Source organism: Callorhinus ursinus, unplaced genomic scaffold (genome assembly GCF_003265705.2).
Source record: "Callorhinus ursinus isolate GAN/ISIS: 27379988/994484 unplaced genomic scaffold, GSC_fseal_2.0 scaffold4, whole genome shotgun sequence".
Lineage (NCBI taxonomy): Eukaryota > Metazoa > Chordata > Mammalia > Carnivora > Otariidae > Callorhinus > Callorhinus ursinus.
Genome location: NW_027397066.1, coordinates 41,335,197 through 41,352,687, shown reverse-complemented (window position 1 = coordinate 41,352,687; position 17,491 = coordinate 41,335,197). Strand labels below are relative to the sequence as shown.

The 17,491-nt window shown below is 48.5% G+C and overlaps 1 protein-coding gene across 1 annotated transcript; it reads right to left on the bottom strand.

Moving 5' to 3' along the window:
• Window positions 1-2,511: 2,511 nt before the first annotated feature.
• On the bottom strand, window positions 2,512-7,057 carry RASL11B (RAS like family 11 member B). Its single transcript, XM_025887787.2, has 4 exons — window positions 6,773-7,057; window positions 6,101-6,157; window positions 4,854-4,930; window positions 2,512-4,011 (listed from the first exon to the last, which is right to left on the bottom strand). The coding sequence occupies exons 1-4, from the start codon at window positions 6,912-6,914 to the stop codon at window positions 3,544-3,546; spliced, it is 744 nt and encodes a 247-aa protein (XP_025743572.1). The 5' UTR covers window positions 6,915-7,057; the 3' UTR covers window positions 2,512-3,543.
• Window positions 7,058-17,491: the final 10,434 nt, after the last annotated feature.

Sequence of the window (17,491 nt, the reverse complement as noted above, 5' to 3'; positions counted from 1 at the left end):
ACACAGGTTTCAACAAATGGAAACAGGTGATGTGGTCTGAGCCTCAGTTTTCTCATCTTTAAAATCGGAGTGGTAGTATTACCTTCCTCATAGGATTCTTCAAAAGATTAAAGGAGATCATTCATAATCTGGCACATTATAAATGCTCAGTGGATTCTAATTCCTATCCTTTCTCCACCACCCTCGTCACCCCTCCCGTGCCCTCCCCTGGTGGCAAAGGAGGCACTCCCCTACCTAGGCGGGAGAAGGCAGTTTCTCTGCACCATATGGTTGCAGTTCAGAAATTTTAAAACAAACACCCGGGGATTAAGAAATACTAATAATGAAAGAGATGAGCAAAGGTAATAACACATGAAGCTAAATTGGTGAGAAGAAAATATGGTGGATTCCAGAACTATAAATATTTAAGTTAACCTGAGACACTGGACAGAACTAGGGCCTGGGGGGTTTCCAGCAGGGTCTGTCTGTCTGTCTGTCTGTCTCTCTCTCTCTCTCTCACACACACACACACACACACACACACACACTTTATTCCGCTGGGTGGACAAGAGCTCTGAAACCCCCTACCCACAAACTTCCGAGGTGAAGTAGGAGAGATGCAGCACAGTGGGAAAGGGAGGGCCAACCATGAAGTACCAGGAGGTGAGGAAGTGAGGCTCACAAGGGAGGAGGGGAGGCCTGCCCAGGGGTCTGCAGGCTTGGAGAACAGCCGGACTGGAGCGGGGAAGGAAAGAGTGTGTCACTCATTAATGGAGGTACAGCACTGCTCAGCACCTTTCCGAGATAAAGCCCTCCTCCCAGGAAAACTCTGCGTCTTCTTTAATTCCAGAACATGGGTAGAAGGCCACTGTTAAGTACATAAAATTTAACCTCTTAGTCACTGGACATTGTTTATATAACCACGTAGAATGAATAAAACTAAAAACAAGCAGGGGCACCTGGGTGGCTCAGTTGGTTAAGTGTCTGTCTTCGGCTCAGGTCATGATCCCAGGGTCCTGGGATCGAGCCCCAAGTCGGGCTCCCTGCTCAGCGGGGAGCCTGCTTCTCCCTCTGCCTGCCCCTTCCCCTGCTGTGCTCTCTCTCTCTGACAAATAAAAAAAAAAGAAAAAAAACTAAAAACAAGCATAAAGTAGTTGGAGAAACTAGCTAGTGCCTTTGAACTGAGATATTTTTAGAATCTCATGTGAATGCCATTTCCCTCCCTGCCCCAAACACACACACACACACACACACACACACACACACACACACACATGCGCGCGCACGCACATGCCCTTCTCAGCGGTTAGGTTAGGCATAAGCGTAGAAAACTGCCGTCCATATAAGGAAGGTCTGGGACATCACCAAAAGCCCTGTCAAGAACAGGCAGGATATTTACCCTGTGGGAAAACAGATTTGGAAGTCTGGCACCATCCCACAGCGGGCCGTCAACAGCCGGTCATCTGGACTGCCGCCCTTGGTCCCATGGCCCCACACATGCAGCGAGTGGTGCCCCGTATCCGAACATTATAAAGAAATAAGAACATCGCAGTCAGAAGACATTGACTCCTGTCCTTTGTGTGAACTTGAGGACATCACTCCAAACTCAGAGCCTGTTTTCCTCACCTGTAAATGGCAGGCTTTCCTCCCCTCCCCTCCTCCCTGTAATAGGACTAAAGGAGATCGAGTACGTGAAAGCCTGACTCTAAGGTGCCGTTCTTTGCCCATGACCACGGGGACTCACGTGGCTTGCTTGAAAGGTCTCTCGGGCCCAGCTAGAAGCAGATGCGGGGGGCCTGGCACTTTGAACACACATTTGGGGTAGCAGCTACATGGGAGGGGCTCCTGAACGGCCCCCGCTCAACAGCTCCCAGCTTCTGCAGTGAGAATAGAGCGCACTTTTTGAAAGCAGTACACCCAAAGAAGAGGTGTGCCAAACAAACCACGTGTTTAGAGAGAAGCAGCAACCCTGGACAGAAGCATTATCTTCAAGGCTCAGCTGAGAGATGTCTTAACAGCAGAAAACCGAGAGCCACACATTTGTCCTGGTGTTACCTGGAGGATCCTAAAGAGAATGGACAGGAGATGCACTACTCTTGAATATAAAGCTGCAAATTACAATCCACAGCGTTCACAGGCTGGGGGGCGGGGGGTGGTTCTTTGACAAGTGAGTTGGCTTGTTTGTAAACCTGTCTCCTCATCTGTGAAAGGGCGACAAGAGTACGCATCTCATCGGTTTGCTTTGGGACTTATGAGGTGACCCCAGAAATTTTAAAACAAACACCCGGGGATTAAGAAATACTAATAATGAAAGAGATGAGCAAAGGTAATAACACATGAAGCTAAATTGGTGAGAAGAAAATATGGTGGATTCCAGAACTATATGGTGGATGGACATCTGTAAGCTTATAGTGCCTGCAGGAAGGCACAGCACCTGACGTCAAGCGACCAAGAAGTACAGGACACCGACGAACGCTTTGTGTGAAAGGACAGAATGTGAACATTTCAATAAAGACCAAGTCAGGCATCTGCTCTTTTCAAATGAGATTTATTGTACGTAAAATAAATTACAATTTAAGCCAAAGAATGAGTGGCTTTTTAAAGTGCATCTGTGTCGGGGATTCGGCGGCGGCCCCTCTATCTGTTCGCTCGCCGTTAAGACCGTGTTTCCGTATTTAAGCCACGACTCGGCCAGGCCTAGGAAACGACCCGACGTCATTGCTGTGAGCCACTTACACAAATCATACCAAAGTCAATGAACACATCTTTTTTTTTTTTTCTGTACCTGATGCAAGAGTTAAAAAAAAATGATACAGTCTCACAATTACTCAAAGTCCGGGGCTGAAGAGTTTGAGTTGTCAACCCTTCAACACATACTCGACCAAGCACACCCGTCCTGGGTCAGGAGGAAGCAGTGCCTTCCTGCAGGCACTGTAAGCTTACAGATGTCCATCCACCCACATCACATCTGGCCCATAAACCCCACCCTTTACTGGGGGGCTGGGGGGAGAGTAATTTCCTCCTTGCTCCTTAAAGAAGAAATCGGGGGTATCCTTCAGGTTAGAAAGGCATTCTGTCAGGGCTAGTGTTCCAGAGATGCAAATCAGTCGTGTGAGAGAAAAAGCAGTTCTTCCTCTTGGCGGGAGAGGAGGGAAAGGGAAGAAAGAGAAAAAAGGGGACAGTGCTTAATCTGCTCTTCACTCCCGCTGTCAAGCACACCCACCCCGTTGCTGAAACTACAGCTGAGGGTCATTTACAAGGTAAGGGGCAAACTCCAAAGGGATTCTGCCGCCCTCTCCACGGCAAAGGAAAAGACACTGAGTCCAGGTCGCGTGTCCAGAGCGGCTCAGTAGGCTCCCTCCCCAGCCTCAGCAGTTCTGTCCCCCTGCTCAGAACGCGGACTTTTCTGCAGCAGTTCCCCAGGCCCTCCTGGCCCCTCGGCTCCGGCCCTTTCTGGAACCAGGAACTCCTGCCAGCATTCAACGATCCTGCACTAGAAGATCCTCGGGCCCCGTTCCTGGGAAGACCAAACCCCCCCCACCCCGCCCCGTGGACGTCTCTGCTTCAGACGGAGGTGACAGTCCTCACTTTGGCCGAAAGGGCTTGCTTGAACCTCCTCTTCAGGTCCTGCATGTTGGGGGACTTGGGCCGGGGGATGAGGGAGGTCCTGCGCTTCTCCGGCGTGCTGCTGGGCTGTTTGTGACTCACTTCCTTGCACAGGACGTGGAAGGCGTTATAGACATCGTTGTAGTTCTCGCTGACGGACACTTCGTAGAACGAGCAGCCCAGCATGCTGGCCAGCTGCAGTCCCAGCTGGGGGTCCACCTGCTTGATGTGCAGCAGGTCGGCTTTGTTGGCCACGACCACCACCGGTAGCCGGCTGCCCAGGTGCAGCTGCTGGACGTGCTGGTGGAGCTGGCCAATGAGTTCATAGCTCTTGTAGTCGGTGACAGAGAACACGATCACCACGGCATCGGCCCAGCGAATGCACCTATTCAGCTGTTCGCCACAGCTCAGGCCGTTCTCGTGCACCTGCAAGAGAGGGGGGTGAGGGCGAGGTACACGCCGGGGGAGGGGGGGCGCCGCAGAGAGCCCCTGGCTCGGCTAGAAAGCAAGATCCAAGGGGCCCTTGACGGTAATGCCAGGTTGCAGGCCATAAACAGGCTAGCTCCCCACACGCTTCAGCTTTCTTGACAATATGTTGATCCAGCTGCATGGAGCTGAATAAATAACAGTGCAGCTCACCACACTCCAGTGGAAAATTGACCTGCAGAGAACTCCACGCAGAGAGACTTTGTAGTTGCACAAAATGGGAAATTAACTGGCTAGACAGTAAGTCTGGGGAAGTAAAGATAGGAGCTGGAAGCATTTAAACCTGGATAACCGCCCAGTTCAAGAGGGAAAACACACACACACACACACACACACACACACACACACACACACACACACACACACCAGCAGGGCTCTTTTGTCTATAGAGTAACTTTCCACAATATTAAAGTGATCCCACAGATTTAAAGACTAGACCTAAATGTTTGATTTTCAATGCCAAATGCACGAAGGTAAAAACTGATCGTTTTAACCACAGCAAGACAACTGTGCCAATTCCATATGCGTTTGGTTTGGTCTTTCCTGCCGGATAGAATCCTCCTAAGATTTCTGCCCCTCAGTCAAACCTCCCAGATGAAGCCAGGCAAAGACTGACCAACAGCCAAAGACAACCGAAATGACAAGCAACATGTGGAAAGCCTAGTTTTGACTCCCCCAAATTTCAGTCCTCTCCAGCATAAGCTTTATTCTGAGAACAACTGAACAATTCCATAGCCAAGTAGGCTCCCTCTGACTTAGTCAGGAATCTCAGAGCTTCGTACCTGAATACCTGGAGTGTCTTGAACCTGAAGAGCCAGGGTTTCACCTTCTATTTGCACTTGTCTGGTATAGAGATTACCTATAAAGGCAGAAAAAAAAAAAAGTGTGTGTGTGTGTGTATGCACACACACATATTATGTTTTTCCTTCTTGTACTACTTTTAAAACATGGTGGGATTTTTTTTTAAGTAGGAAAAAATATATATAACCTGAACCAATGCATACAAATAAGCTATAGTTTATTCTATCTAATGAGCGTATTTCAGCTGTTCTTTTTAAACAATTGCAATTCTAAACCCAGATTAGGGCATTTATTAAAACCAAGGCAATGTTTGCAAGGTTTTGGAAACTGACTTATCTCATTTTAAACGTGGAGTATTTCCTTGAAGTAAATTTTCTCGTTCAGCATTCATGGCCATTTGTTTTAATTTAGTACTTCATTACTCTCTGGCATCAGTTTAGTCATTAGGTGTAATAAGTTGGTAGGCAAATATTATTAGTAAATGCACAGCCCACATTATCAGTTGGAATAAAAATGTGACATAATGGTAGCCAAATCTACATCAAAGCAGAAGGCTGTCATGCCTTATCTTGGGATGGTTTATATAGCACATTTCAAATAATCCCCTTAGGTACTAAATATGGTCTAAGGATTTAAGCAATTTGCTAACAGAGCATAGGTAGAAAGCCCTTAAGCCTCCCTGGTGGCCATCTTTAATCGCAGAGATTGAAATAGAGTCCTCTGGCTTATTTGGGAACTCCCCTCCTCAAATTCTACCATCTAGTCATTTTTTTTCTTTGTTAAAAAAAAGAGAACTTTAGGTTTACAACGGCTCTCCTTTGGCCTTTGCTTTAAAAGGTCACCTCTGAAAGGCGGCCAACGGAGAGGGAGGGGGGCGGGGGAAGGAGCTGGCCATCTTTTTTTTTTTTTTCTTGTTTTTCTTTTTATGACTTTTGCAGGAGTGTTTTGAAGGGAGAGGCTCTTGAGTACAAAGGGTGCTTCCAACTGGGGTCCCTATAGTTAAAACATACCAAGGAGAATACTTTCAGGCACTTGATAAAATGATGAATGGGCTTGGAATGGAATGAGGCCAGATGGCAGTTATGGGAGGGGGCAAGCAAAATTGGAAGTGGCAGGATCCTGACGCTCAGACTGTCACTGTGAGTGAGGCCCCCTGCGAGACACTGAAAAAGGGTTAAGAGCAGTCCTGTGCTAGCGGAGCGCACACTCTCCAAATGCGCCTCCTCACCTGCGTTTCTTTCATAGTCACCGATGAATCGTTTGGTGAGGAACCGGACCACCAGAGCTGCAGGTCAGAAAAGAGAAAGGAAAGAGAGTTAACTCTGGAGAAGTTAAATTGGTGTCCACCCCACCCCCAGCCTGGGAAACCACTCTCGCAGAGAAAGCAAGTCGGGCGGCCACCAAGTGAAATTCCTACCCTGCAGCTCCTTGACCCTTCTTCCAGACACAACCCAGAGGGGGTAGAAGGCATCGAAGGCCTGGTGAATTATGGCTCTGTCCAGCTGGAAGGGTCATTTGGCCCACCCGCCTCCAGGAGACAAAGGTCTTTCTTAACCTTAAAGACCTCCAGGAGGGGTTCTGTTCCCTAAGTCCCCCTTCTGTTCCAGGCACCGCCAGGCAGGCTCAAGATCCCCAAAGTTCTAATCCCAGTTGCGCCGGCGGTGCCCGTAAGGAGGCCTGGCCATTCTGAATCCCAGTTTTCCTCATCTGTCGAAGAAGGGGGTTAGAGGCAATGCTGGCTCAGGTCCTCGCGGAGGGGCAGCGGATCAGTAGGAAGGGATGGGCGGCCAGCTGCCCTCCCACCTCTCCCCCACGCCTCGCTCACACGCAACTCCCAGCGGGGGCCGTCCACGTCCAACCCCAGAGATAAGCCCGTTCTCGCCCGAGCGCCAAGACTCACCGGTCTTGCCCACGCCACTGGCCCCCACCACAGCGATCTTGACCAGGCGGCGGCCCGCCGCCCCCAGGCAGCAGTCGGCGGCGGCGGCGCTGCCCGGGGCGGGGTACTCGGCGATCGTGCACATGTTCTGGATGAGGCGCATCGCCGCTCCGGCCGGGACTGCACCACGCGGGACGGAACCTGCGTCTTGTGCTGCGCGGGGACGGGCGGGAGAACCCGGCCCGAGGGGTCTGCGGTAAAAAGGCACCAGAGCGCGGCCGCGCGGCAACCGCGACTAGCTCAGGCTCGTGCCGGGGACTGCAGCTGGGCTCCGCGCGCGCTGTTTTCTCCGGGGCTGGCCCCGCCCCCTGCCTCCCGCGGCCAATCCCGAGGCGTCCCGCGAGAGGCTCCGCCCCCGGCGCCGCTCGGCGCGCGCCGCGCCCCTGGGGACACCGGGAGCAAGTGCGGGACCTCGTGAGGCGCGGGGAAAGTGGGGCTGCGGGCCGGAGAGGGGGCAACGTGTGGGCGCGAGCCGAAAGCGCAGCCAATGGCAGACGCGGGTGCCGCCCGGGGTCCCGCTGCGCGGGCACGCGGCCCATGTTGTGGCCGCGGGGGTGGGGGCGCCTCGGGTTCCGGGAAGCGGGGCTCGGCCTCACGGCGGGCGTGGGAGAGGCGGCGCGGCGGCTGCCAGGGCCTCGAAGGGTGTGAGCGCTCGGGGTCGGGAGCGTGCGACCTGCTGCCTGACTTATGCCCATCTCCTTAATTTGGGACGTGATTGCACTGACTTGAGTGCCTCCGATCATAGATTTGGCTGTGATGGCAATCAGTTACAAAGACTCCATATCCACTCCCCTGAGATGTGACAATTAACTTTGGGGTAAAATAATGTCACCCTTGTTGTTCTAGACGCACGTACTCTGCCTCCAGTGCACAAGGCAGCAGATCACTCAACCTCTGACTAGCGCACATGAGCACACAGAAGGTCGGGTGGGTGTACTGCACACTCAGGCAAATCACGAGGTAATTATAGAACAAGCTTTCTAGCGCCTCACACACAGTCACACCTCCTCCGAGAGCTGTGAAATGGAAAGAAAACAGTTACCCCAGCTGTCTCTGGATGCCGATTGGATTGGGAGCCAGAAACCGGAAAGGGTCCGCAGCACTTAGTTTTTGGTTCTAAGGGATGGCAAGACTTAGTTAAGTGACTTGATGCCAAGGAAGACTTGGGCTTGCACAAAATCCCAAGCTCCTGCCCCTTAGGTTCTCATTAGGGAAAGGCTTCAGCGGCAGGCCCCATCCAAGCAACATTCTGTATCTGGAACTGACTGCAGAATGTCACTGGACACTCGGGCTGACCATCTCCCCACTCCCCCATCCCAAACACTCTCCTCCTCACCCTTCTAGCCTGGTGGGCCCCCACGTGTTCCAGAGGCTTTTATCCTAGGGGCGAATGGCAATCAATACTGTGGCTTTATGTCCACACCCACATTAAAGGTTGAAATATAAAAAGGTAAAATAAACCAATTCCCTTATCTACACGTGTCAGGCATCTAGTTTGACTCCCCCTGATGCTCTGAACTTAACTGACCAGGTATCTGACAGAATTTATGAGGCTGACCCAGTTCAGCCTCTGAGATGAACCCTCTTGCCTATGATTTAGGTGTCTGCAGGGAATCAAGGGCTAATCTCAAACTTTGAGACTTGGCAGCAAGTCTAGGTGGGGAAATATAATTAGCAAGGCACACAAACAACCTTGGCAATAAACATAATAAAAGGTTGACTTCTAGGAAGATCACAAATATGAAATCAATTTAGCCATTCGACTCAGAAGGAAAAAAAGAGCATTTCCAATATGCACCATGTCTTTCTGCGTGGGTATAATCAAACTTGAATTTTGTTCTATAAAATCAAACTTAGCAAGACTATAATTACAGGTAATCATGTTCTTTTTAACCCCCCCAAGCCTGTAATTCCATGATGCTTACGTAGTAAAATAATTATGTAGTCTAAAGTTTTTAACTGCTTTTACACACACACACACACACACACACATACACACACACACTCACTCATACACAAACATGACAAAAGTTGTCAGGGGAATTTTGCTTGGAATCATTTTCGCTTCTGGAGCTTGATTTTCATGATTTTCATGACCATGAGCCTGTACTAAGCCTATGATTTTTCTGTCTGAAAAATCATACACACACAAAGGCTGAATTTGGTATTCTTATTTTAAGTCTAAATGATCTGGCTGTGCTTTAAAGAACACAGAAAAGAAAGACACAAGAGAAAGTTGGAAAAAGAAAAGGGAGCTCTTCAGATTCAAAACACCTAGCAAATAGCCCACCTCCACCCCACCTGCTTCAGATGATAACACTGAGAGTTACCCCTTCTTGGAAATGCATAGAATTTTTAAAAAGAAGAAGAAGAAGAAGAAGAAGGGGAAGGGGCAGGGGACTTGATATATGCTGAAAGCTTGTTTTATTCCAGGCTGCAGACTAGGGATTCAGCATATGAGAATCTCATTTTACCTTCACGGCAGTCCTATGAGCTAGATATTATCATTACTTGCACTTGCAGTTATATATTGCTGCTTAGTGAACCACCACAGAGGCTTACAGTTCCCTGGGTTGACTGTGCTCTGCTGGGTGGTTCTCGCCTGGGGCCTCTCACGTTGTAGTCGGACGGTAGCTTCGGCGGGAGTCATCCAAAGGCTCATCTGGGCTGGACATCCAAGATGGCTTCTACATCCACGTGTCTGCCGTTCAGCTGGAATGGCTGGGACAGCTGCGACTAGCCAGCATCTCTCTCACTATCTGACTTCTCTCTGTGGTTGGCTCAGGCTCCCCCACAGCATGGCGGGGAGCTCCCCTTAGAGTGGATAGTCTAAGACAGGAAGCAGAAGCTGCCAACCTCTTAAGGCCTGTGTGGGGAAATGTGCACAGCATCACTTCTGCTATATTCCATTGGCCAAGCAATCACAGAGCCCACCCAGATTAACAGTCAGGGCTCAGGGACACAGATCCCACCCTGTGATGGGAATAGTGTGAAAGAATCTGTGGCCATCTATAAAGCACCACATTTCCATCTTGGAAGTGAGAAAACAAAGGCTTGGGTTAAAAATTCCTCCCAGGTCCACAGATCCTATAAGGGACAGGGACAAAGTCTGAGAAGGATGAAGAACATAGAAAACAGCCAGCAGGTTGACAGTGAGATGATACCGTGCCGCAAAGTGGTTTCAACTGCTCTCTCCTCCTCTATTTTTTTTTTTTTTCGGTCGAGCTAAGAGATGAGGATGGGGGTGGGGAATATGAGAGACTTGGAAAGGAAAAAAAGATATTTTGCCAAGTCCAGATTTTGCCTCAACCTCTGGTGTTTCTGTCACCTCCTTTGATCTTTAGAGCTAATCTTTGATCTGAGAACTTCCGGAGACGTTCCAGTTTCTGGAAGCCCTTAGGGTAGCAGAATATGAATTCAGTGTTGAATGTCTGGGCCAGCAGTATCACAGGCACTATGCTAGGTCCTGGGCCTACACTAAACAGGACAGACACAGTCTTCACCGTTACATGTAGCATGGGAGACAGAAATGAATGAGCAATTTCAATGCAGTGTGAGAAAACACTTTGATAGGGAAATTCAGGAGCCAGAGGAATACATGATAGATCAAAAAACCTGGATTATGGGAGTCAAGGAAGAATGTGAAAACATTCAAGTGGTTGAAAATGTGTATTGCATACAGGCATGCGTGTTTGTAGAAATGCAGAAATGTCTCGAAGAGCTGTAGAACTGGCCCACCCAGGGAGCTGTCCCCTCGTCCACTCTACTGTCCCTCAAAACCCGCAAAGCTAGAGACAGACATGGCGGAAAAGCCCAGGTATCTCCACAATGGAGCCTGACAGCAGAAAGCAACCAAGCCGCAGAAAGATGGAGTCCTCCGTCTCTGCCTTGAAAATCTTATCAGAGTGCGTCTAGTTAATGAAATTAATTTGTATCCATTACCCTAGTGGCAAGGGAGTCTGGGAAACGTGTTTAGCTTTCTAGTTGGGGCAGAAAGGATAGAAATGAAGCTGTGAGCCCAACATGTCCTCCCTACTTCTCCAGCAGCCCAAAGAACATATAGGCCCAGAAAAGGAGAGATCAGGCCCCACCAGACATTAAATTTTCAATTATAGAAGAGTATAATGAAGTTTTCAATTGATTGCTTTGAAACCACTGTTTGAGACCACTATTTTCCTTGCTTCTCTGTAATGTGTCGACACTCAGCTCTGCTTTTTAGAACTGTTTTCCCCTAGTCTAGTCTAGTCTTAATTTCACTTGCACAGAATCCGTTTCCATTCCTCAGTGAGAGCACCCCAATATTCCCTTGGATACATCCCTTCCCCCACTCTCATGTTGCTCAGGTAATGGTAGTGGAGGGGATACCAGTCCCTAATTCCACGAGTGGATACCCCTAAGCCCCTGGGATTCACTCAGGGCTGGGCCAGGGAAATTCTTCCCTGAGAATTTTGCTGGCAAAATGATGCCTCATTTGCCCCAGTGTTAATCAGCTGGTAGAGAGTAAGCCTGGCACTCCAGGGAGCCATCACGCAGCAGCCCTGTGGGGAAGTCTGCTTCAGAACGACACCAACCCAGAAGAAAGCCCACACTGAGAGTCAGAGAGGACCAGGACCCTGATGGCATTTTTCCAGCCCTGCATTAAGCCATGCCCGAAAATCCAGACTTACCCCTTGAAATTCCCAGTCACAAGAGTCAACACGGTCACTTTTGAGGTTAAGCTGGCCTGAGTCGGATCTCTGTCACTTGTCCTGAACAAATGTGCACACATCCTGTTTGTGTGGAGTCCTGGGCTCTGCCCCGGCCACACTGAGATTGACCCCCCACATCAGCAGCATCCCTCATTCAGAACTCTGAAGCTCAGCCATTCCTCCGACACCGAAAGTCATGGCTACCAAGCTGTCCCTTCCTTTTCATTTCACCCTTGCCGCTACCCTGTCAGATTGCTATCCTACAATTGTTGGAAACAAATGCATGATTGAAAAAGGACATTAGTACATCCAGACAATGGAACAGTCAGGACTAAAAAGAAAGGAGATATCATGACATGAAAAGACATAGAGGACCTTAAACGCTTATTACTAAGTGAAAGAGACCAATCTGAAAAGGCTGTATTCTGTATATTCTGACTATATGACATTGTGGAAAAGGCGAAACTGAGGAGACAGTAAAAAGATCCGTGGTTGTCAGAGGAGAGGAGCAATAGAGGGATGAACAAGTGGAGCACCGGGGATTTCTAAGGCAGTGAAGCTACTCTGCGGGGTACTATACCAGCGGATGCATGGCACTATACATCTGTCCAAACCCACAGAACCTACACCAAAAGTGAACCCTAATATAAACTTTGGGCTTTGGGTGATAGTGATGTGTCAATATAGGTTCATCAATAGAAACAAATGTAACACTCTGGTGGGGGGGGATGTTGATGGTGGGAAAGCCATGCCCACATGAGGGCAGGAGCTATATATGGGAAACCTGCACCTTCTGCTCAGTTTTGCTATGAATCTAAAACTACACACACACACACACACACACACACATATATATATATACCCATATATATAAAATAGGGCATCTAGTCCAACTCCCTTTTATAATATTCCTGCTAAGAGATTGCCCAACCCACTCAAGAATACTTGTGGTGATGGGGACTCCCCACCATCCACAGCAGCACATTTATGCTGATTTTGTATCTTTTCTGCCATAGCTTCCTAGCAGGAAGACAGGTGTTGACTCACTCAGGAGCTCTCCAAACACCTGGTCTACTGCTCCTTCGTCATTCATGGTAGTTTGGAAAGGACTAAAGGACCGGGAACGGAAAAGGAAAAGGGGTTGCCTGTGACACGGAATTGTAAAGGAACAGCAAACGCAGGAGGTGTGTCTCCTGCATCTGTGTTGAGGATGACTAGCATTTTTAGCATTCGATTTAAAAAATTAAAACAACTGGATTCAAGGGGGAGGAAATTTCTTTATTTTTTAAAGGTTTTATTTTTATTTATGTGTTGGAGAGAGAGAGAGCACAAGCAGGGGGAGCGGCAAAGCAGAGGGAGAAGCAGTTTCCTCGCTGAGCAAGGAGGCCAACGAGGGGCTCCATCCCAGGACCACGGGATCATGACGTGAGCCTAAGGCAGATGCTTAACCAACTGAGCCACCCAGGCGCCCCAGGAGGAAATTATTTTTAAACTGCTCATTTTCTAAGAGATCTTGGAGTATGAAAATAGGAATAAATAGAGCTATCTGCATAACGTGAGGTTTTCGTCTAATGGCCTCTCTGCAATGTATGTTAGATGTCTCCGTGACATAGAGCTATGCCTGGTACACGGTGGGTGTTCAGTGGTTTGGTTTTTTTTTAATTGTCAACTTTCCTTTTAGTTGAAGCTGTACTGAAAGACAGGCAGAATCACTAGGTTCAAAAGGCAAAGTAGGACGGAAGGCAAGTTGGAACTCAATTAAATAAAAAGGATACACACACATACACACACACACCTCTTGCCGTTACAAGGATCACCTATTGACTAGAACACTTTAACTTTGACAAAAGTAAGATCTTTAAGTTCCTGGAATGGGCCCTTCCCCCCTCCCACATACTTTGGTTGGTTTCTATGGTAGCAAATGGCCCACATTTCCCCCTTTCCACACTCAGGAAAAAAGAGGCACCAGAGTTCTACAATTACGTCCCCTTGCTTCTCTATCAGATTTTATCTCTCTTATTCTGGAAGGTTTCCTCCACCTTCTCTCTTGTTTTCAATGCAATATATAAACCAAAGGTAAAAGAAAAGGTGAAAATAATTCTTTTTCATTCAGGGAAAAATCTGATGTTTTCTTCTCCTCTCAGTGATTCAAGTCCTCACAACCCAAGTCATTTTTCTGGGAATATGGACGATGAATTTGATAAGCAATTTGATGAGCAGAACTCAGAATAAATTCAAGCTTTAAACATTACTTGGAACAACGAATGAATTTCCACTGTATTCTTGCTGAGAGGAGGAAAGCTCATGGTGCCCGTTGTGCCAAAGAACAGGAAACAACTTTAGGAACTGACATTACTGCATTATTAATAAAGCCATTGTTAAGGGTTCCCTCGGTTAAATGAAAAGTCTAAAACCATTGCAACCTGATAGTGCTCATGTTCTTGTAGGTAATTTCCTTCTTCTTTTCTCCAGTGGGAAGGGTCCTTCAAGCATGGCCATCTGCCCCTGCCCTTCCTCACTCCTTGTGCAGAAGACAAAGGAACATAAGAGAGAAATAAGCATCGGGCTTGGTTCCCCAGGAATGAGTGCTCTTAGGATACACGACAAGGTACTGTGATCAGGAAATATGCCCAAGCAGAAAGGTTCAGAAAGATTCAGACAATTGAGCCAATTGTTTGACAGAAACTTGGGTTTCAAATTCCTAAGTAGATTGGACACACCTAATATTTGCCCTCTAACTTCCCCTAGGGGTGCCTTAAAGGTCACCAAAGGACGCCCTAGGCATTCTTATTTGTCTAGGCACAGAGGGCAAAGCGTCTCCCCACAGCCTCAGCTACTTAGCATAACATACAAAACTAAAAGGAGATCAAAATTCTTCATACCTATCCACCTGTGTTATGAGGAAAGCATAAGCTTCACTACCCTCCATTCCTCAAACCCCCTGGACGTAAAGAGGAATTAAGGCAAAGCCACTGATTCTCATTGCTTTATCTAGCTTTCAAAACTACCGTGACCATCAAATTCTTCCTAAGCTCTAATTAGCACCACGGTATCACGCCAGTGAGTGTCGTCTAAAAAGTATCACAGGCCATGGTGTGAATTACAGAAGTGATGCCCCAGGTTAGCAGAGGTATGTAAATTACTTGGTTCATGAAAATACAAATGGTGATGTGAGCATTTCTTAAAGGAAGATGGAATTCAGCCACCACCAAAAAGCATTACCATCCTAACTATAGTCTACGAAAGTTTAGGATTTTCATCAAGATATCTGCATTGTTAATGCAGTTGCCTTTCGATTGAAAAAGAAAATGGATAGCAGATGAGAAAAATTTGATAGGATGGCTTTTAGGAAATGACTCATGGACTCATTTGATTTGACAAGGTTTCTATATAAAGAAACAACTTTGCCCCAAAATAGAAGCGACACACAGCAGAATGTAGCTCGTAGAGGATTGTACATCCCAAGCACGAGGAACATGAAGATCGGTATGCAGGGGCATCTCTGCTGGGGATGTTGTGTGAAGCCCATTAATGATTCATTTGGAATGTAAAGCTGTCCAATCCAGGACCTAAGTTTTTCAAGATAGGAAAACCCCAGGGTAGTCTGAGATATTTCATAACTGGCTCGAAAAGCAAACAACAACAAAAACGTATCACTTTTTTTCTTTTGCACAAAATGTGTACCCCCGTGCTAACTGGAAAATATATTTAGCTCAAGGGTAAATGAATTCTAACAGATGTTGTGACATACGATATGTTAACTATCCAACAAGATTAGGCATATGAAAATGCCCTGTAAATTACACAGCTTTGATATCTTCGGTAGGAGAATGAAGTGAAGGGTTATTTCTCCAGCCGGGATTGTCCCTTAATCAGTTATGGGAAGTTGTGTATTTATAACTCAGTCCAGTCCTCTCCCAAATTCTTCCTTACCTGGGCCTGCATGCGGAGCTCGCCTGGAAAGACCGGGCTGGAGGCTTTCTGGTGTGCATTTGCCAAAACACGCAGGAGAGCCGAGAGCTGGGGTCTTCTGCTGGGACTGTCCGCAGGCAAGAGATGGAATGATCTCTTTCAGATGGGACACGGCCCGGTGGGATCAAGCAGCCCCCCGCGGGGCTTGGGGCAGCGTGAGCAGGTTCCTGGGGGTGACAGGGCCTGCCGGGCCCTGGAACACGGTGGAGAACAATCTTCAGACTGTTGCTCGGGGCCGCCGCAGGCTCAAGGAATTTCTCAACAACTTGGCCACACGTTAAGACCCTGGGCAGCTTCTCCTTCACCGTGATGACCCAGCCCTGAGGAAGCCCCTTCCTTAGCATGGGCCGCCTTGCTCTTTCCCTCCCTCCTTCCTCTTCAGCTCACGGCCAGGCCCAGCGCCACGTGGGTGTGTGCTTCAAGTGCATTGTAGTCACCATTTGACATGCTGCATGTATTTGTTAGTTCACTCTCCACCTCTCCACACTAGAGTGTAAGCTCCGCGAGAGGAGAGATTTTGTTTTCTTCTCTGCTCTAGCTCCAGAACCTAGAGAAGTCCTTAGCACAGGGCACATAATAGCATTTACCAGGTGTTTGTGAAAAGAAAGAAAGAAAGGATGAATGAATGTGTGCATTTCCTATGCTTTGAGAAAGGGGCAGTGGCGAGAGCCTGGGGAAGCTGGAACTGTGGCAGTGAAGGACCCCGGGGTGGGAGGGCTCGGGGTGAGAACACGGAGGTGAGACAGGACCTCGGGCTGCTCCGGGCGCTGGCTCACTCTTGCCCCACTCCTTCCACGGATGCCAGGAGACCGACCGAGAGGGTGGGTCTGCAGTCTGAGGTGATTTCAAGGTGATGGTGGACAGAGTGCTACTGATGGACGGCTCATGTATCAGGGGAGTAGAATTAGGTCAACGACCGAGGATGGGGGATAGGACTAGGAAGTCGCAGAGTGGGAGTGGGGATGTCTAAGGGAGATCGAAACAGGTGGGTTGCATCCACTAAAGATGCTTTGGAGACACAAAGCACTAACTGAAATGATGGGACAGGAATATGGCACATGCTTGAAGCACCCACATTCTCACTGGGGACGTAGAAAAGAAAGGAGGTGGTGTCTCAGAGAGACAAGGGGGTGACTTCATCCAGGAATTGGGGAAATGGCTGATTCTGGAATCTAAGTGGGGAGGGAATCGAGGATGTCCATGAGAAGCCCGCCTGGGAGACCATTGTACGAGCGCTGGGAAATCACTCCTGAAGCTTTCTGTGAGCCAGCCACCGTGCTCACACCAAGTAACCTGTGGCTGTGCACCACACACTAAGACCGTCTGTGAATGGACAAACAGTCTGGACTGGAAGCTCACAAGGGCCGATGTTATGATTTTTTTCCACCCCTGCAGTCTCTGCATCTAGCAAGTACCTGGCATATACTAGCTGTCAATAAATAGATAATGAATAAAATAAATGAACAGAGCAGGCAGTTTGCTCAAGATGACACAGGTGGGAGGAGGGAAAGGGAACATTTGAACCCAGACAGGCTGGCTCCGGAGCCCCACAGCTCACAAGCCGCTGCCCGCTTCTCAATCGGCTCCACTGTCTAGCTACAGTGGGCAAGGCGTCTGCTATGCTCATCTTTTATCTCCCTTTTTCATCTTGTATGCAACTTGCAGGTGGAAGAGGTTTGTCCTTGGAACGGAATGTGTGAAATGCAAGGATGAAGAGGGCAGCAGGTTGCATAGGGGGGAGGGGGCGGCTGGAGTCCCCAGCTGTGCATGGAGGGGGCAGGCTGGGGGGTGTAGGGGCTGCAATGGTTAAAAGTGACTCTGCATGTAACCTCTCAGGGTAAGAACCTTTTCCCCCAGAGCCATGTGGATCACAGCTACGGGACCGTGATTTGACCAGGATGTCACCTATGTCAATTTGGGGTCAGAGTATAGGAAGTTTAGGACCAGTTACCCGGGAAAGCAATGCCCAAACCAAGACTGTCAGTTTATTCCCAGTGAGGGAGGAGAAAAGAGTATCACT